Raw genomic sequence first — 20002 nt, 5'->3', positions numbered from 1 at the left:
CTCCACATCCATTTGTCTCCTGAATGCCCTCATACTTGCACACTTGGGCCTGCATGGCAGCCAGAGCTCAGAAATCTGTGCTTGCACACCCATGTACCAGTCTGTGTGCTTGCTTGTGCTCTCACTGCACCCCTATGCACAGTCCAGGGAGGGTGAGTGCACACTTGCAGTCTCATGCATTCTTTTTTTTTTTAATACGTTTATTTATTTATTTATTTATTTTTGGCTGTGTTGGGTCTTCGTTGCTGTGCGCGGGCTTTCTCTAGTTGTGGCAAGTGGGGGCTACTCTTCGTTGCGGTGCGTGGGCTTCTCCTTGTGGTGACTTCTCTTGTGGAGCACGGGTTCTAGGCGCGCGGGCTTCAGTAGCTGTGGCTCATGGGCTCAGTAGTTGTGGCGCACGGGCTTAGTTGCTCCACGGCATGTGGGATCATCCCGGACCAGTGCTCAAACTCATGTCCCCTGCATTGGCAGGTGGATTCTTAACCACTGTGCCACCAGGGAATCTTGTGCACACACTTTCTCGCACATTTTTGCTTGCTCAGAGACATTTGAAATGTCTCTGTAGTTCTGTTTTCTTTTCCATTTGCTCGTCCTCTTCCCTCTTTTATTTCCTTTAACAAGGAAATTGTTTTCATACAATTCCTTCCTCCCTCCTTCCGCCTGCAGCTCCTGGCCTCCCCTCTAGTCAGCCTTCTGCACGTAGTGTGGGTGGGTGTGGTGTCCAGGGCTTCTAGGAGAGGAGGCTGGATTTGGGTGCTGGTGAACCGGTTGGTGGGGGGCGGTTGCTGTAAGAGTAGACTCGCTACTTTTCTTGGGAATTGTTATTGATGTGCAGCAAAATGCTGGCCTTGGCTCTCTGCGCTCCCTCCACTCTTTCTCCCATCAGTCCTAACTGTAGGAGTCCAGTACTGAGGGCCCTTAGTCAGAGGGAGATGGGACCCAGACCTCTTCCTACAGAGGCTGTGACACATGCTACAGCCCCTTCATTTTCCAGTTTGAGAACTTGAGGAGATCCCTTCCTCCCTGAGTCTCAGTTTCACCCCCTGTAAAATGGGAGAGGTAATCCAACCCTGGCCAGTTCCCAAGGCTGTCGTGAGAATCTAAGGGGACTGTGTGGCAGTGTATCAGCAGCAGTGGCGGTCGCTTCCCATGTTTCTGACACTGCCGTGTTCTTGGGCCAAGCTTGCAGCCAGGGCCCTGCCCTTGAGGAGCTTATGGTCCCGGGGGGAACAGATTGCATCATGGGAACGCAGAGCAATTCAGTAACCTCTTATTGATTGCCGAATGTGTGCCAGGCTTTGGGCTAGGCACTTTCAGCCAGGCTGCCATGCTTCCTGTGGAACTAACAACTGTGTAGAAGAGGCAGCCCATCCCTTAGGAGCTGCTGAGGCTGAGCTCAGCAACAGCTCACCTAAAGCAGCCGCAATTCTGAGCCGAGGTTACAAGATTGGGGGAGTTCACCACGAGGCAGGGGAGAGTTCAGAGGTCAAGGAGAGATGAGTCTCAAAGAAGACCAAAAAAACAGGCTATCTGAATTGCCTTTTGAGGGATGAATAGGAGTTTTCCAATTGAAGAAAGGGCACTCTAGGCAGAAAAAAAAACAGTATGACTAAACACTCAGAGATCTTACCACTAGTGGTGTGTTCAGAGATACAGCAAATCACAGAGGATCTCTATTGCCCTGTTAAGTGACTGTAACTTTACTGTGAGCACACAAAAGGGAGATATCAAAGAATTAAAGCGCGCGCGTGCGTGCGTGCGTGCGTGCGTGTGTGTGTGTGTGGAATGTGCTATGATCAGATTCATGCTTCTGGAAGAGGATTCTGTGGCTAAGGGAAGTAAATGGAGACAGGATACCCGGTGAGGAGAAGGGTACAAGTAAGTCAGGTGAGAGAGAATTGTGGCTTGGTAGCATGGAGCCATTTAGAAGGCACATTTATTAGGGCAGGATGATTTATTGGATGTGGGGGTGAGGAAGAGGAAGGGGTCCAGGTTCCTGGGAGGGAGTGCGTGAGGCCTTCGCTGCGCCGGGGACTTGGGGATGAGAGGTAGATTTGGGGCACAGATAATGAGCTCAGGGTTGGACATGTTGTTTTTGAGATGCGTGGAGCATTTGAGGGTCGGGTGGGGGACTTTCAGGAGGTGGTTGTGTGTGAGGATCTGGAGTTGGGGAGAGAGGTCTGCGCCAGAGGAAGGATGGAGAGTTATATGAGAGGGTGTAGAGCTGTGTTCAAGAGAAGACAACCTTAAGTGGTGAGACTCTAGTTTCAAACTGTTGGGTTCAACTCCGCTTAATAGCAGCGTGACCTTGAGCAAGTGGCTTAACATCTCTGAATCAGTTTTCCCACTTGTCAAATGGGTATGACAAAATTCCGTGTCTCACAGGGTTGTTATGAGGATTGAAGTTAATATGCAGAAAGTTCTTAGAACAGGGCCTGGCATCTAATAAGCACTGCCATCTCAGTGTTAGCAGTTGTTATTGTAATAATCCTCAAAGGGCGAGGTGCAAACCCATCCCCATCAGAATCTCAGTGGGAGCGGCTTTAAAAACTAGACGTTGTTAAGATTTGGGCACCTGCTCACCTAAAGCAGCTGCAATTCTGAGCTTAGGTTAGCTGGCTAACCTAACCTAAGTGCCCAGCCCTCAGCCCTCATGTCATCGCTGGGATTGTGTGTGTTGCTCAGGTGTATTTGACCTTCAGGTGGGCTGGTGTGAGAAGACTAGAGGATGAAGCCCTGGGGAAGAGACCCCACATTGGGAGTGGGTGGAAGGGGATTCTGAGAAGGAGCAGCTTTGGTGTATTGGGTTCCCTGACCCCCCCTACCCACCCTGGGCCCTGGGCCCTCTAGTGAGGAGTCTGCCTCTGAAGTCCAGATGCACCCAGACTCTGTGTCCCCAACCTCCAGATCTGAGAACGATAGTTTGGGCTCCTCGGCAGTATTTTAGCTGTTTCTGGGGACTGTTCTGGTGCAGCTACCAGGTCTTCCTGGGGGCTGCTCTGGAGGGACGTCCGTGCTCCTCTAGATTTCAGCTTAGTCCTTGTCCCGCTGTCAGGCCAGGTTCCAGGCTTGGCAAATGACAGAGAGCCCTGCCAGGGGCCAGCCCCGGCTTGGTGCCAAGGCCTGCTTACCTGATCTTGGTCATGGCTGCCAACCTCACCCGTTATGAGGCCTTTGTGGGTGCCAAGCAGTGATTCCTAACTTGGGTCCGGTACCGGTCAGGCCATTCCTGAGTAGCTTTCTAGTTGGTCTCCTGGGCACACGCGGCAGCCCTGATTGTTGTTGTGTCTGGGGTGCTTCTGGGAGCTGCTACTGGTGACTCTGACAGGTGATTCTGATCGCCCTCCTAGGTTATTTTGGGACACTGGTGGTTCCAGGTGCTGTTCTGGCTCTTCTAGAATCCTATTTGTGCTATAGGCTCTTTCCAGGTGCAAGGTTCTGTGCCTGGTTTGTCTGTTCTCTGACCCACCTCCAGGCCATCTGGAGCAAATCCCTCTATCCAGGTGTGGCTCCTGCTCAGCTTGGGTCCAGGTGCCAAGCCCAGTGCTCCTGGTGTGGCCTCAGGCGTGGCAGTAGGGCAGCTGGCTTGGGGGACCCTCCCCCTTCTCTACCTCAGACTCTGCCCCAGGGTCCCTGAGCAACAGTGGAGCTGACAGCCTCACATCTGGCCCTGTGAGGCCCTGGCAGGCGTCGCTGGACAAATGGGCCTTTGAGTTTGGGACACGGAAGCTGGTTTGTCTGGCCAGACCCGCCCGGCAGCCTGTGTGCTGGGAGTGGGGAGGCCACAGGGAACTTTGCGGAGAAGCCGGTGGGCTGGGAGACGGAAGCCTGCAGCCATCCTGAGCCCCGGGCTGTGAGCTGTGGCGGGAGGGGTGATGGAGGCCGGAGAGGGTGTGGGCTGCAGGGTCAGCGCGGGTGGTCGTGGGTTGGCCAGGCCTGTCCTGGCCATGCCCAGGCACGAGGACCTCCCCTGTGTTGCAGAGGCGGTCGGTCTCAAGCGAGGCTGATTCCCAGGTGCCAGGTGAGAGGGTGTGGGCGTGTCTGACCCCCGCCCCTACTCAGGATGGGGCCCACGCTGGTGGGAGCTCAGGACTGATCCTGGAAGGGAGGCGCCGGGCTCTGTCGCCCTGTGTGTGCCAGCGGAGGAGGCGTCCAGGGGCACACCTTAATTTTAAAAATTATAGAGCAGCAGAGAGTCAAAAATAAATATTGCTTCTGAAGCTTCTTTGAAGGCTGCACGGGTGCTGGCGCGGTCCTCCCAGGCTGGGCTGTTTTCTGTGAACTCACTCGCGCGTTCATCCTCTCAGTCAGTATATCTTGATGGAGCACCTACTGTGTGCCGGCTCTCTGCTGGGTGCTAGGGACACGGAGGTGAGCCGGCACGCACTGAGCTTATGGTTGTGACTCAGCGGTCACTTGGCAATTGTGTAAATAAATAAATCATATCGTGGTCACCACTCCAAGGCAAGGTCCAGGCGTGTAGTCCGGGACATCCTGGAAGGCGTCCCTGAGAAAATGCTGTTGGCTCTGAGATCTGAGGGGTCACTGGCTAGAAGAGGTGAGGAGTGCGGTCCAGGCAGTGGCATAGGGCCCGGGCAAGGCTGAGAGACTGCAAGAGGGTGGCACATTTGAGGACCAGAAGAGGAAGTTTTCGGGCGGGCTGGCTGGCTGGCTGGCTGGCTGGCTGGCTGGCTGGTGAGACGGAGCGTGGCCAGGTTAGGCTACAGAGGTGGGCGGCGCCGACTGCTATGCTGGAGGGTGGTGCTGAGGAGTTTGGACACAAGTTTTTCTGCTGAGGTCAGGGACTTGGTCTGTGTTGTTCACGGCTGTATGCAGGGTGCCTGGCAGAAAGCCTGGCACGTAGTAGGTGCTCAGGAGTATGGAAGAAGTGAGTAAATGAAGTGAAGAGATGGGCATTTTTCTAAATGGGGCTCGTCCTGGAGGAACAGTTCCATAACTTGCTTTTTCTTCCCCCTGCGTAAACAGCAAATTTTGAATGTCTTTCTGTGTCAATACCTGTTCTGCTGTAATGAAATTCTTAATATTTCCTTATCCTTTTCTCTCTTTCCAGGAAGAAGTGGAGGCCTCAGTGCCCTGCCGTCAGTGCTGGTTGTCCAAGAGTGACAGGCGTGAGCAGTCAGAGACCTGGTGAGTGTCCCCCAAGTTGTGGCCGGGCAGGGGTGCCGAGGGCCAGGCCAAGAAGCTTGGATTTAAAAAAAATTTTTTTTTCATATATTTATTTTATTTTATTTTTTTTGGCTGCATTGGGTCTTCGTTGCTGTGCGCAGTCTTTTCTCTGGTTGCCGCGTCTTTGTTGCGGTGCGCGGGCTTCTCATTGCAGTGGCTTCTCTTGTTGAGGAGCACGGGCTCTAGGCGTGCAAGCTGCAGTAGTTGTGCAGTGCACAGGCTTTAGTTGTGCGGCACGCAGGCTTAGTTGTTCTGTGGCATGTGGGATCTTCCCAGACCAGCACTCGAACCCGTGTCCCGTGCAGTGGCAGGCGGATTCTTAACCACTGCACCACCAGGGAAGCCCGAAGCTTGGATTTTGACTCAGGCTGGTGGAGAGCTGTGGAAGGGTTGTCACTAGGGACGTGACATGATCCAGCATGCGTGTGGCAGAGAGGTGATGGAGGCCTGGACCAGGAAGGTGGTGATGGAGGTGGAGAGAAAGGATTTGAGTGTTATTTAGGGAAGCCAAGTAGACAGGACATGGCGAAGGGTTGAATGTGGGGCATGAGGGAGGGAAGGAGGTGTCGAGGATGGCTCCCGGGTTTCTGACCAGAGTGGGTGATGGAGGTGGGTGAGGAATGATATACAGCTCGTCAGCTGCTGTAGGTGTGAAATAGGCTTCCGGGTAACATTCTAGGACTTACACCAGGATCTCTATGCTTCCCATTCACTGTGTTTCTGTAGAAAAGACTGTTCCGTTCAACTGTAGGTTGTGGTAGAAAGAGCAGGGTACTCACAAGATCTGGGCCCATCCTTCTTTGTCTCTTTGAGGTCCACTTCTTTCTTTCTGCTAGAAGCACAGAATGTGTGGGTTGGAGTTACGGGGAATGAGGTTGGGGAGTTAGGTTGGAGTCAGAGTGTGCTGGGCCTTGGTTGTCAGGCTAAAGACTGTAGACTCTCCCGAGGGTGGTGTGAAGGCACTGAGGCTTCTTAAGCAGAGAAGCAACATCCACACATTCATCTACCCGTTGCCCATTCGTTTGTTCATTCATGAAACATTATCTGCATGTCTACTGGGGGACAAAGCAGCAAACAGAGATGAGGGCCTTGATCAGATATGCATTTTTGTAAGCTGAAAGGGGGGCTTGGTTTGTTTGCAGGATGGTCTGGAAGGGAGTGACCAGAGGCAGGAAGCCCACCGAAGACATGGGCGCTGATGACATCTTCCTAACACCGCAGTGGTTGGGGTGGAGCCAGGGCAGATTCAAACGTATTGACCAGTGACATACGTGGGATGAGGAAAAGGGAGAATTTGAGGAGGCCTGGCTGGCTTGGGTGGCTGATCATGGTGGTGCTTGTCACGGAGGTGGGGACCTGGAGAAGGAGTGGGATTGGGGAGGATGTGTTCTGGTTGGGCCATCCTCTGTAAGCTCCTTGAAGGCAGAGCCCATGACTGTCTTGTTCATCACCCTGCCTTCTGGCTCAGGGCCCAGTAGGGCCCACTGGGCAGTGCTGCATGATGGCTGGCGAAGAGGGGGAAGAGATGGGTCTGGTCTGGGCGTGGAAGGGAAATGAGCATGTATTGGGTATCTGCTGGGGGCCAGGAAGGCTGTGTCACAGGTTGGAAAGGTCAGATGGGGAGGGGGGGGTGTGGAGATACCTTTCACCTGGCTATCCTCAGATGATGAGTCTGACCTTCCTGGGAGCCCAGTCTCACCATAAAAGGTGCCTGAAATTGGAGCCCTCTGTCCTCTGGGGAGGCCACTTGCTGGTGGCCTGTTGAAGGGGTGGGGTGAGGTGTGCTGTACGGCCCAGCTCTGGAGGCAAGACTGACTTGGAGGGGGAGGGGAAGGTGCTGTGAGATCCTGAGGCCTAGGTACGGCTAATATATGTCAAGCCTACCTAGGGTATTGGGGCCCAGGGTACCCATAGGGACTGAGTTCTGGGGCAGGGACCAGGGCAGCAGGCCTTAGGTGACATGGGCAAAGGATCTTGCTGTCTGCATCAGGGTTTCTCAACCTCAGTATTGTTGACATTTTGGACCAGATAACCCTTTGTTGTAGGGCCTGGCCCGTTATTGTAGGATGTCTAGCAGCATCTCTCGCTTCTTCCTACTGTGCCAGTAGCACCTACTTCCGCATCCCCGTCAGACAATCAAAAATGTCTCCAGACATCGCCTAATGTCCCATAGCAGGGCAAAATCACCCTGGATTGAGAAGCACTGGTCTACACCACTTCTTGCTGCCTTCACTGTGCTGTACAAATCTGGGAAACTGGGGAGGGCCACGCAGGGAAGATTCACAGTGATAGGCCGCGGGAGCTGCGTTCTGGTGGGTGAGTAGGTGGCTGAGGCCAGGACAAGGCATTCTTTACAACAGAGAGAACAGTGCCTGCAGAGGCCTAGACGCAGCCACGTTGGTGAACATTAACCCAAGGGAGGCTCCACTCTCCAGAGGAAGGAGGCTGGACGGCGGGTGGCTTAGGGGTTATAGCTGTAGGAAGGTGCCTCTGCTGCTGGCTCCCTTGGTCTTCTGCCCCCAGAGCTAAGCCTCTGCTGGAGCTTGTGCCCCACCCCCAAGACTCTGGGATGCTCTTCCTAAGCTCCGCGTCCTCTTGCAGGGGAGACCGAAGAGCTGAGGGCTGCCAGAGGGTAAGTAAGGTCCCAGCTTCGAGAGGGAGGGAGGGTGGGCAGATCCTGGCTGTGCTCACAGACTCTGGCCAACTGGCTGAGGAGCAAAGGCAGCCTGCTGCCGGGCAGCCTCCTTTCCCGGAGCTGGGGTCACGGCTGAGACTGATTTATTCCCGTCGTAATGTGGTGGTTGGTTTGGTGAGAGTTGGAAACATATTGGTTTTCCCTTCCCAAATGTAACAAGGCCTGTTTCCGCTTCCCCGGCCACTGCTGCAGTGCCACGTGGTGAAGTGTCCGGGACGTGACAAAAGGGTTAGCTGTCCACCAGTTAGAAGATGAACAGCTCGGGGCTCTGCCTGCTCTCACGCTCCTCTGCCCCAAGCGCTGGCCTCTCCCCTTCGCCGGCCGCTCCTTGGGGCCCTGGATACCCCTCCTTCTGCTGATGCCCATTTTGGGTCCCCAGCCTCCTGAGAGCCAGGGTCCTGGCCTGGGGAGGAAGCAGGGAGGAGGCTGTAGGAACAGGTGGTATTTGGAGACTAATTAATATTTGTGAATAATAACACGTGCCCAAGGGAAACAAATCAATCTGTGTTTGCATATTCATGAGGAGGCCTCGGAATGATCCCAGATGTTCTCCAGCCAGGGAACCAACCCCCGCATGTCTGGCGTCACATGGTCTCTCCTGGAGGGCCCCCCATTGAGGCTGGCAGGGGTGGTAGGGTGGGCCGCATGGCGGTGACATAGCCTCTGTGTAACAGGCCTTTCCGTGACGTTTGTATTTGAATCCTGTGGCTTGGTGTGGGGCCTGCTCCTTCCTTTTCCCTCAGAGCAGTGATTCCCAGGCTCTTCAATTTCACAAACCAGTAGTTTCCAAAAGTACTTGGGGGCCAGACATGGGGTTGGCAAAATTTTTTATCTTGCCAAGTAAGGACATTATAAAAAAAAAACAACAACTGGTATCTGCTATCACCATCACTTCCTACAAGAAAGGACATTTTAACACCAAGGACGTAATTTCAGAATAAAGAACAGTTCTTCCCAAGAAAGGGCAGTTGGCAGCTTTACACTGATGTAGCAAAGAAAAAGGGTATATTAAAACCATTCTGAGTGTAGAAAAATGGCATTTGATTATATTGTACAATATCGTTCAGTATGGAATTGTTTTCCTGCCCAAGTGTGTCAGTTGGTAGAACCGATGGTCCGCAGTGCAATTCAGAGACGAGCTGAGTGTGCAAGTGCTCAGGCCGTGTTTTCATCTCAGCTGTTGAGAGCCCAGACTCACCCAGCCGTGGGCGGAAGTGGACGCTCTGCTCTTAACGCTGTTGCACTGAATTCAGAAGGTTCTCAGCTACCCCAGCAAGGCTAGCGTGGATCCACCTCCCTGCTCCCCTCCCGCCACCTCCCCACAGGTGACCCTGAGCACTCTGGGATGGGGGCAGGGCCAGCGTCTAGACGGAGACCAGACCCAGGAGCCAGGACTCCTCCTATGCGGGGCCCTGGAGCTGGGAGTGGCCTGCGCCGCCTGACACTGGGGCAGGCTGTGTGCCCAGAGTCTGGGGCGGAGACAGCTTGCTCACACCAGGAGCTGGTGAGGGAGAGGCCCTGGCCCGGACAGCTCTGTGGTTGCCTGGGTAGTTCCCCGAGAACGTGTCCCTGTCTGTGTGTCCCCGCGTCTCCCCGTCTCTTTGGGTGTCCTCGTGTCCGTGGACCACTGGGAAGAGCTCTCTGGGAGGGAATGTCATTGTTTTCAACTTCTTCACCTCTGTCTGTCCTACTTTCTGCATCTGAACAGTATCCTAGGCACTCCAGACCCAGATACACAGGAGGACCCTGGGGTCCCCAAGTCACGGCCACTTGTCTTTGTTACACTGGGGGTGGGGTTACCAGAGGCAAACCCAGTTTCTCTGACACCCTTGGGCAGAATCTCATCCAAGAGTGTACCACATGATGCCTGCTCTGGAATTAACACCCCCTTGATGGCTGTACTGGGGACTGACACCCCATGATGTGTATAACAGGGTTATTCCTCTATGATGACGTACCCCTATAACATCCATCGGGCAGCTGCACCCCCATGATGTCTGTCTACACTCACATGATGTCTGGACAGGACTGCTACACTTCCGTGATGCCTTTCCCTGGGAATTGCACTGCCGTGATTACTGTACCAAGGCAGCTACGCCTCAGTGATCATTGTCCCGGGGAGTTACACCCCATGGTGATGGTGCTGTGCAGTTGTACCTCCATAATGTCTCTTCTCTGTAGCTTCATCCCCTTTACATCCATACCAGGGAGCTATGTCCCCCATGGTGTGTGTTCCTGAGGGTTATGCCCCCATGATGTCTGCACTGGGAGGAGGGTTTACACCCTGACTGCTTGTACCTGGGAGTGAAACCTCTGTGAATATTGTACTGTTGCACACTATGATGTCTGTACTAGTCCCCTCTGCCTCTGTCCTTTGGTGTAACACACCACTGATATGTGTACCAGGGGCTGCAGGATGGTTGTATCAAGGAGCCATACCCCCATGACACCCTGGCCGGGCAGTTCACCACCTGATGTCTGCTGGGAAGTTGAATTCTATCGTTGGTCGCACTGCTGCACGATAGTGCCATGATGACCAAGCCCAGACAGACAGGGCCTTAGTGATGCATCTCCTCCATCCCAAGTTGGCCGTATGGGGCATGGTGCTGGGGACTTCCTCTCTCCTGGTCTCGCCACACTGAGTGGAAGCCCAGGCATGGTGTAACTGGGGCTGGATGCCCACTGTGCTGCTTCAGTGTGCTTGCTTTTGCTGCTTAGCCTGTCTCAGACTTTCAGTGAGATCCTGGGACAAGGGACGTCTCCCACCCTTTCCCCTTTGTGTTCAGCCCCTACCTCACTTCACAGTTGTACCTGCTTTGTCCCAGCACCTTTGCTCACCTCCTGCCCTCTGATCTTACGACCTTTGACTGTCCCAGTTGAGACTAGGGTCTAATTTCCGGGGAGGAGCAGAGCCATCTTTGAGCCCTGCCTCTTCCTGTTCACCAGCCCTGTCACCTCCTTGCAAATATTCTTACCGTTGTGGGTCAGCTGGCACCTGGGTCTGATCCCCACTCTCCCACCAGAATCCGTAGGTAACACTGTGGGGCCCCCAGGTGTGTTCACCGTCACTCACTCCCCTTCTGCGCCCTGTTGTGTCTCCAGAGCATTAAGGAGGGGCTTTGTGCACCAGCCCCTGGCCCAGAGCAAGGTGTAAGCAGAGCTGGTGGGCACTGGCACAGATCCCCAGAAGCCCCCTGAAAGGGAGCCATGGGAGAGAGACCCTTGGGAGCTCGCCACCGGGGCTGGAGAGTGATAGCAGTGTATGTGTACCGTCTGGTGTGGCCATGCTGAGGGCTCCACATTGGTGCTGGGTGGAGTGGGCGGCGGGGGCACACCTGGCTGAGGAGCCCTGTAAGCAAAGGCCTGGGGGCATTCAGGCAATCCCGAATGGTCTTCCCCATGCCCAGGTTCCTGGCTCAGCCCGGATGGCAGTTGTGAGCAAGTGCACCCCACCCCTTGATATGCTCTGGGCCACTGGGGCAAGGGCCGAGGAGGTGTGAGGTCAACTCTTAGGGTCCAGCACCCCCAGTCCTGGTCACTAGGGCCTCCCTGTGGTTTCCTGTGGTGGGAAGGTGCCATGGGAATTGGGTAGGATGAGGGTAACCAGGCGGGGCGGGTGCAACTTGTCCAGAGCACGTCCTGGCGAGCCCAGACGGGTTGTGGCTTTGGCTCCAAGCCTCTGATACCTGGATCTTGCCTGCCACGACCAAGGCTGTGCTCTGAGGCTTGTGCCCAGCATGCGGGCTCTGCTGGGGAGAGGAGGGGCAACAGGAGACCCCAGGGACTCTGGAGTCCCTGGCCTCTGTGGATCGGCTAACTACTCCGTCTCGGTCTTGCTTTGTTTGGTCTCTGTCTCCACCTGTGTGTCTCTGTGTCTCTCGGACCCCGTTTCCCTGTCCCAGTCCCCTTATGGAGGCAAGCAGGAAATTCTAGGTCTGGAACGGAACATCCCTATACATCCTCTGGTCTCAGTAGTCCCTGCCCCCTACTCAGGTTTAGAGAATGACCTGGGGGCCTCTTGTACTCTCTCCCTACAGTGTGACTGGTGGGTTATCCTTGGAGTCACTAGGGGATCGATGAGGAGCCTGGGTTTTCACAGGGGTCGGAAGGTCTGGGTGGTCATTGCACAGTCCAAGGGTGGGGGGTATCTGTTGAACTAGGCTCTGGGTGGTCAACGATGATGAGTGGTGGTCTTGGTCGTGAGTGGGGGCCAGGAGGTGGCATGTGGGCAATAAGACATTGGTGGGTACCAGCTAATTGACTCTGCCCTTCTCTCTGTCACAGGTTGATTGCCCTGGACTGTGGCTGGCTGTGGTGCTGGAGCCCTGGATGGCCCCTGAGCCAGCCTCAGGGAGAACGATGGTGCCCCTCGTGCCCGCACTCGTGATGCTTGGTTTGGTGGCGGGTGCCCATGGCGACAGTAAGTCTGACCTCTCAAGGCATGGGATCTCCCAGATGGAAAGGTGCATTTCTCCCAGCAGGACTCTGGAAGGGGGGATGAGGCCAGCCACTAGGAGAGACAGGATGGCTAGATACACCTCCAGACCTTCTGTCCTAGAGAGACCCCCCACACACACTTGGAGACCGCCCCCCTCCAAGTAATACTCCAGCCCCGTTCTGCCTTGGAGCATCCTGTGGAATACCCGCATGTCTCTTAAGGTGCTCCAGGGTGGGGCGTGTCTGAGTGTGACCCTGTTTATGGGGTGGAGGTGAGACATGTCCAGGATTCGTGTGGTCATTAATGATGTGCTCAGGCGTGTACTGTGTCCACCACTGTGGACCTGTGCAGAAGGCACAGTGTGGGCCATGTCGGTGTTGGTGTGGGAATGGGGGGCTGCACACAGGAACATGTATGGACATGTGAGTGGGATGCCAGAGGTGTGCACAGGTCCAGGGAACGATGGGAAGGCGAGCCACCATAGCCCTTCCCCTGGGCCAGACCTGTGTGTAGACACTGAGCACTTCCTTCCCCTCCCCACTTCAAGGCAGAGGGGCATCCCCCTCCCCCAGCCCCTCAGCCCTGAGAATGGGGGAAGATTGCACTTGGCCACAGGAAGCTGGGCTCCAGCGCCCCTCTCTGTGTATGGGGGGAGATGGGATTGTCCCCTGCCCAGATCCAACTCCGAACTTTGGTCCCTTTCCTGCCGCCCTTCCCCCTGCCTGGCACTACAAGACTGGCCGCAGCCCGCCCCGTTGCCATGGTTACCATTGCTTGGTTACCGGTGGGAGGCGGGGCACAGGGCAGATTTTGCCAATCTGCACACTGAGGGGGAGGGGCGAGGTCGGAGCCAAGGTCCCTGGGGAACAGAGCTGTTCCCATCCTGTCCGGAGCCCAGAGGTGGCAAAGGGCCAACCTGGGGGTCAGCGCAGGGGTCAGCAGGCCATAGGGTTCCCCCACCCCCCTCTCCCTGTGTCTGGGAGTAGAGCTCTCTTCTTGCCCCAACCAAACCCTTTCTCCTAATGGCTCATTAATTATTCAGGACCAGATCCTGGAGGAGGTGGGACTGGAGCGCCCCGCCCTTTGTCCTCCAGGTTGGGTGGGGCCAGAAGAGCAAGGAGAAGGAGAGGGAATTCCTCCTGGGGCGCGGGGTGAGGGGTAATGGGAGCCTTGAAGTGCGGGTGATGAGAGGGCTGGGCTAGCAGGAACAGGGAGGGGTTAGGGGGTGCAGGTGATCTCCAGCCCGGTTGGGGCTGCTGGGAGAGAGCTTGAGCCTGCAGGTGCAGGCTGGGTGGGACTGACAGTGGCACGGAGGCTAAGGCTTGTGAGGGCCAGCCCTTGGACACTGAAGTCTTGGCCTTGCTCCCCCACCCTCACTCTGGACGCTCTTAGGGCCTTCAAATGGGAGCTTGAGAGCAGAGGGAGGACCACCCGGCCGGGCTTTTGGAGACAATACGTCTTGGGAGCATAACTGTCTTCCCTCCTACTCAGACCTAACATGCTGGAACCTGTACCCTCACCCTCATCCTCCCAGACCTGCCCGTCTTTCTGTGTTCTCTCTCCTGGTGAATGGCTTTCCCACCCACCCAGCCACCCAAGTCAGAAACCTGGGCCTCCTCCCAGCCTCCTCCCTCTCTCATACCCACATCTAATCCATCACCAAGTGCCGCTGTTTCTCTCTTCTGAATATCTTTGGAATGCATCCACCTCTCTCTCTGCTGCCCTCACCCAAGCCATGCTCGGCTCTTGCTGGGGCTTTTGCAGGCAGCAACCTCCTAGTGGCTTCCCTGTCTCCAGTCTCTGTCCTCACCGTCCAGTCTCTGTTCCATGGTAGGAGTCATGTTGCAAAATGAAAGCCTGATCGTGTCGCCCCTAATTTTAAGATCGCTCGCTCTCTTCCCCTGTCACCTTTAGGATCCAGCCTTGAGGTCCAGGCCCTGCATCTTTAAGCCTCTGCCAACCTCATCCTTCACCTGCCCCACCCCACGCCCCCGCCGTGCTGACTTCTCGGTTGCTCCCATGCTCCCAGGCCTCTGTTCCTTCTGCTTCCTCTGATAGGAACCCTCTTCCCCATCCCGTTCACCTGATGAGTTCCCACTCACCTGGAGCCATCACCTCCTCTAGGAGCCTGGGTCATGTGCTGCTCCCCTGGGCACCTGTGACTGCTTCAGGTCTGTCTGTCCCATTGGACTGCGAGTCCTGAGGGGTCAGACCATTGTCCAGTTCAGGGCCTGGAGTGTGGTAGATGAGTGAGTGTAGGGGTGGAGTCAGGCCTGAACCCCTAGTAGGACTCAGGGGGCAGGGCAGAAAAATTTTTAGAGCAGAGGCCAAGAACCTCCATGCTGGTCCCTTAAGGACCAAACACCAGGGTGTTGAAGGTAGGAACCAGCTGGAGATGCCGAAATAGGTGAGTTGGGCTCTGCTCCCAGGCAGAGAGCCACGGGAGAGGGGTGTGGGCTGGGGGCTGTGATGACCTGACCCCAGGAACACTGCACATACGTTTGGATCTGTCCCCCGCGTCATGGCCAGGCTCGGGCTGGGCCTGGGAGACTGCTAGCTGGGGCGAGTAGTCAGCGTGGACAGAGCTGCTGCAAAAGGTAGGGCAGGCACCCCAGAGAATTGACGACTGGAGCAGTGGAGCGCAGAGCGGACAAATGTGTTTCTATAGGCCTCTTAACGAGACAAATGAATGGGGGCCCTGGCCTCTGAGGGGAGTGCAGGGAAGGGGGGCGGAGAAGCAGCTGCCAAGGGTTAGCCCAGAGGCCCCGGCGTCAATGCCGAGTCAGCTCCGATGGGGACCTGGGCACGTGGGGCTCGGCGGCTCCCCCAGCTGGGGCTCGTGGCTTCTCACGAGGGAGGCTCGTGGGGCCAGAGGTGGTCCTGAGCAGGAATAGGTTTCTGCTGATCCGCTGTGTGCATGTCAGGTGCTCGGTGGGAAGAATCCACACAGGCCTGCCTTCGGAGCCCGCAGTGTGGGTGACTACGGCATCCACTGTGCTGGGGTGGTGCTGACACAGAGGTAGTGACCTAAGCATCTTTGGGGGGAGAGGTGTAGGGGGGCTTCCTAGAAAACAGGAGCCCTGAAAGTTAAGTGGGCATTTGCTAATGGGGACCATTGCCTGATGAGATGAGATTAGGGGGAAGAAGCAGGAATGGGCCTGGGCTTCTCACTGGAGCCCATGGGAGGACCATCATGAGGACCATCGCCCTTTTGTCCCCAGACAGCTTAGCACAGTCCAGTTACTTGGAATCATAGGAGCCCAGAGGAGGGTGCCTGATGGCTAGGAGTGTAGGTAGGGGCAGAGGCCTAAGAAGCTGAGGATGTATCTGTCATATCACCACCCCCACCCAGCCTGGGGAGCTGGAACATGGCAGGGTGCTGCACGCAGTTCTGCGGTGCCCTCCTCCTCATCCTTGGGGAGGCAGGACCTGGTGGGCCAGCTAGACTCTGCCCTCCATGGAACTTCCGGCAGGTTGCTTTCTCTCTCAGGGCCTGTTTTCCTATTGCACAATGAGGATAATCACTTCTACCTGGAAAGGTTAACTGAGGTCACATGTTCAAGGCACCTGGCACTTAGTATGTGCTCCCTCCATCCTAGGCCATGACCTGGGGCTCCCAGTGTGTCCCCTGGGAAACCAGCGTTGTCTCTGGGCGGGCTTCCCTCCTGGGGATGCCAGGAGTGGTCACAGGAGCCAGCATTAATGAGTCCCCAGCTCATCAGACTGTTCAGGGCCTGGGAAACCCGCCTCCCTCCCCTGCCTCACCACCCCTTGCTGCTGCGTGTATGTGTGCTCTGCAGGGAAGGCACAAAATAGGTGGCACAGTTTGGCTGGACCCTGGGAGGTGTGGGGGGGCCCCCCACCCCAACCCCCGCCCAGGCCAGCCCACTTGTTTCCTTTCTTAGGCCACTCCCTCCCACTTTGCGTGGGCTCAGCTACCTGCGCGAGTCCAGGGCATGCCCCTGGGGGCTGCTGCCCAAAGACCTGTGCAGCCCACGACCTCCATGTGCTAGGGGAGGGGAGGTGGACCCACATCCTGGTGGGGCAGAAAGCCCCTCCGGACACGTGGTCTTCAGAAGTTCTGTTCAGACCCTCCCCGAACACTAGCTCTGGGTCTGTACTGGGTGAAGTAGTCAAGTCACCTGATTTTGCCTGCCTGCCTGGGGACCTGACTGGTCACTGTGGCCCACGGGCTGCGGGACACAGAGCAGGCTCCCACAGGCTTGAGAGTAGGGTGCACAAGAGGGGCAGGGCACGCACGAAGGCAAGGGGTTGCCCACAGACCTGGGTGGGTGATGTGGCCACAGGGCCTGAGCTGTGTCCTGCACGGTGCTTGGCCTGTGGCAGGTGCTTTTTTTTTTTGAAAGAGTCAAGAAAGCCTGGAGAAGTTAGCAGGAGTGAGTGTGGGGAAGGGAGCGGGGAGACAAATGTCAGCACAGGGTTTGTGCTCCCCAAAAGTCCGCCTGGTGAAGAGAGGCGAGGGTTTGGCAGGGCTGCGGGAAGAGAGGTGCCCACCCGTGGGGGTGAGTGGGCTGAGGGAAATGAGGGGCTGGTCTGTTGGAGGGGAGGTCCTGCCCCCTGGGCTGCCCCGGGCCCGTGTGCTGCCAGTCTTGCCAGAGCCTGGTGGGTGGGTGGGCTGGGCAGGGCTCTGGCCCCTCTCCAGCCTCCGGGGCGGGTGGTGGGGTCCACCTCCTTGATGGCCCCAGGCCTTGGGCGCCATCCAGCCTCTCCTGTACTCAGGCCTTCCCCTTCCTCTCTCTCCCTCTCCCCCGCCACCGCCCCCCCATACCTGGCTGCCTCCCCAGCTTCTGGTTCTTTGTTTGGCGTGGAGGCCCTGCCCCCAGGCACACTCACCCGGCCATTCTGGTTCAGCAGGTTCCAGCCTCTGGTTTCTGCAGCTGACACGTTGAGGCAGGAGTTTCACCCAGGGCTTCTCTCCCCAGCGGGCAGCAGGGGCTCCCCAGTGTGGTGTGTGAGGGGCCGAGGTCTCCATCCTCTGCAGGCCTTCCCTTGTGGTCGGGTCACCTTCACTTGCCCGCCCCACCCCACTGTACCAGGAATGGGGTCGGGCGCTGGGACCGGGGAGAAGCAAGGCAGGCGTGGTATCTGCCCTACTCAGGGTTATTGTTCTCTGTCGGGAAGCAGCCACGAATTAAATACTCCTCCAAAGTGTGGAGAAAGTAATAACCTCACACGTGTACATAACAAACCATGAGCAGTGCTGTGAGAGGCAGTGGGAGTCTCCAGAGAGCCTAAAACCCAGAACTGAGCTAGTGGAGGTGGGGGCCACAACAGGGGCACCAAGGAAGGTTTTCTGAGGAAATGATGTTTAAATTGAGATCAGAAAGGTGAATAGGAGGTAGTGGGTAAAGAGGTAGTCTAAGAGGTTTGTGGCAGAAGGAACGGCTTATGCAAAGGCCCTGAGGCGCAGGGGGGCATTGCTTATCCAGTGGACGGGAAGCCAGGGCTCTGGGGGGTGTGAAGGGCTGGGGTGAGACCTGGCAGGGCTCCAGGTCTGAACTCCATCATGACGGGAGTTTAAATCTTGGGATTTAAATCTTGGGAGGCCTTTGGAAGGTTTTGATCAGGGAAGAGGCTGCTGCTTCACTCTGGCTGCTGAATAGAGACTAGGGACGCAGCTGGTTAGGTTGGTGGAGTGTCCAGTCGAGAGAGGGTGATGGCAGTGCAGAAGGAGAGCAGGGAGCTGCTGTCTGGAGGTGTGGGGGAGGGGTGTGCAGTGTGCAGGGGGGTGGGCAGGAGACTCTTCCCCACCCCCAAGTTGGGCAGGGGCGTCCTATCTGAGAGGATCTCACTGAGAGGACAGGCTCTGCAGAAAACTGCAGACTGGGAGAGTCCGGAACCTCCTTCAGAGGGCAGTCGAGGCAAACTGAGGCTTCCTGAACCTTTGTGATGTCCCCATACCCCTCGGGCCCCCAGCAGGTTTGTGTGTTTCCCCAATAAAGCTGCCCTCGCCCCCTCTGGGTACTCCAAGAGCAGTCAGGTAGGTCCCCGCGTCTCCTTCCTCCAGGGGGGCCCTGGGTGCTGTAGGATGTGCTTAGGATTTGGAATCCTGGATCAAACCCTAGCTCTACTCCAGATCCGTCTGTGATTTGTCTGTTGTTTAACCTTCTGAGCCTCCATTTCTGCATCTCTAAAACGGGGGTGATAAGACTACTGATGCTAAGGAGGGTGATGGCTGCCCACGGGCAAGGTCCACCACGTGTCCAGCCTGTGCAAGCAGCCTGCAGACATCATCACATTTCGTGTGCACAGATCCCTATCACTAGCACCATTTTGCGGATGAGGCTCAGAGATGGTGAGTGACTTCCTTAATAATTACATAAAACCTCCAGAGCCCACTGGACCCTGGGGTGCTGGGTAAGATGGGCCCCTCCCTGCTCCCTGCAAGGCTGAGCCCTCCCAGCTCTCTGTACCTGCAGCTGTCACTCCCGACCCTGGTGGTCCCCCAGACCCTTCCCTCCTCAGAGACTCTGCCCCATCTGCTGTCCCTCTTCTCTCCACTGATCAGCACCTTCTCCCTCTGCTGGCTCCTTCCCATCAGCATTAAATAAATAAATAAATATTATCTTTCACATCTTAGGAAAAAGAGAAACAAGAGTAGGAATTTCCTTGGTGGTCCAGTGGTAAAGAATCCACCTTGCACTGCGGCGGACGCGGGTCCTATCCCTGGTCAGGGAACTAAGATTCCCACGTGCCGCGGGGCAGCTACGCCCCTGTGACACAGTTACAGAGCTCGCGTGCCCTGGAGCCTGTGCACCACAATTAGTGAGAGAAAACCCGCACTCCACAACCAGACAGAAGCCCCCACACACCACAACGAAGATCCCGCATGCCTCAACAAAGATCCCATGTGCCGCAACTAAGACCCAACACAGCCAAAAATAAATTAAATAAATAATAAATAAATCTTAAAAAAAAAAAAGAAGCAAGAATGTAAAAACCTCCCTTCAGCCCATCCTCCAGGTGCCATCTTCTCTTTATCTTCCCCATCACAGCCAATCTTCTTTTTTTTTTTTTTTTTTTTTTTGACAGCATTGGATCTTTGTTGCTGTGTGTGGGCTTTCTCTAGTTGCGGGCGGGCAGGGGCTACTCTTCGTTGCGGTGCACAATGGGCTTCTCATTGCAGTGGCTTCTCTTGTGGAGCACAGGCTCTAGGCGCACAGGCTTCTGTAGTTGTGGCACACAGGCTCAGTAATTGTGGCTCGCGGGCTCTAGAGCACAGGCTCAGTAGTTGTGGCGCATGGGCTTAGTTGCTCCGCAGCATGTGGGAAACTTCCCAGACCAGGGATCGAACCCCCGCCATGTCCCCTGCATTGGCAGCTGGGTTCTTAACCACTGCACCACCAGGGAAGTCCCCAGTGTTCTTTAAATAGTCACTGTACTCTGCTCTCCACTTCTTCACCTCTTGCTCCTTGACATTCTTTGGTCTGGCTTTGGCCCCTGCCACCCCACTGACTCTGCTCTTGACAAGGCCCCCAACTATACCAATGTGAACTGTTTCTGGCAGGTGTCTTGGAGTCATATAGGCTTGAATTCAAATCTCAGATGTGCCGCTTATTGGATGTGTGACCTTGGGCTAGTGACTTGACCTCTCTGTGCCTCTAAACTGGGGATAACAACAGTGAAGGACTAAATGAGATAAAGTACCTGGTGCAGAGTGG

At 56.0% G+C, this 20002-nt stretch overlaps 1 protein-coding gene across 2 annotated transcripts in view; it reads left to right on the top strand.

The window, feature by feature from the left end:
* The window catches only part of PTPRF (protein tyrosine phosphatase receptor type F), an 85947-nt gene that overhangs the window by 2144 nt on the left and 63801 nt on the right, over positions 1 to 20002 (top strand). For both annotated transcript variants that reach the window (XM_081225611.1, XM_081225610.1), the window contains exons 2-3: positions 5072 to 5148; positions 12167 to 12302. In XM_081225611.1, coding sequence (XP_081081737.1) covers positions 12212 to 12302 — 91 coding nt within the window. In that variant the 5' untranslated portion in view covers positions 5072 to 5148; positions 12167 to 12211. The remainder of the gene's footprint in view (positions 1 to 5071; positions 5149 to 12166; positions 12303 to 20002) is intronic.

This window comes from Mesoplodon bidens (genome assembly GCF_964165515.1).
Source record: "Mesoplodon bidens genome assembly, chromosome: 2".
NCBI classification, from domain to species: Eukaryota; Metazoa; Chordata; class Mammalia; order Artiodactyla; family Ziphiidae; genus Mesoplodon; species Mesoplodon bidens.
This window is presented reverse-complemented; position numbering and strand designations above follow the sequence as displayed.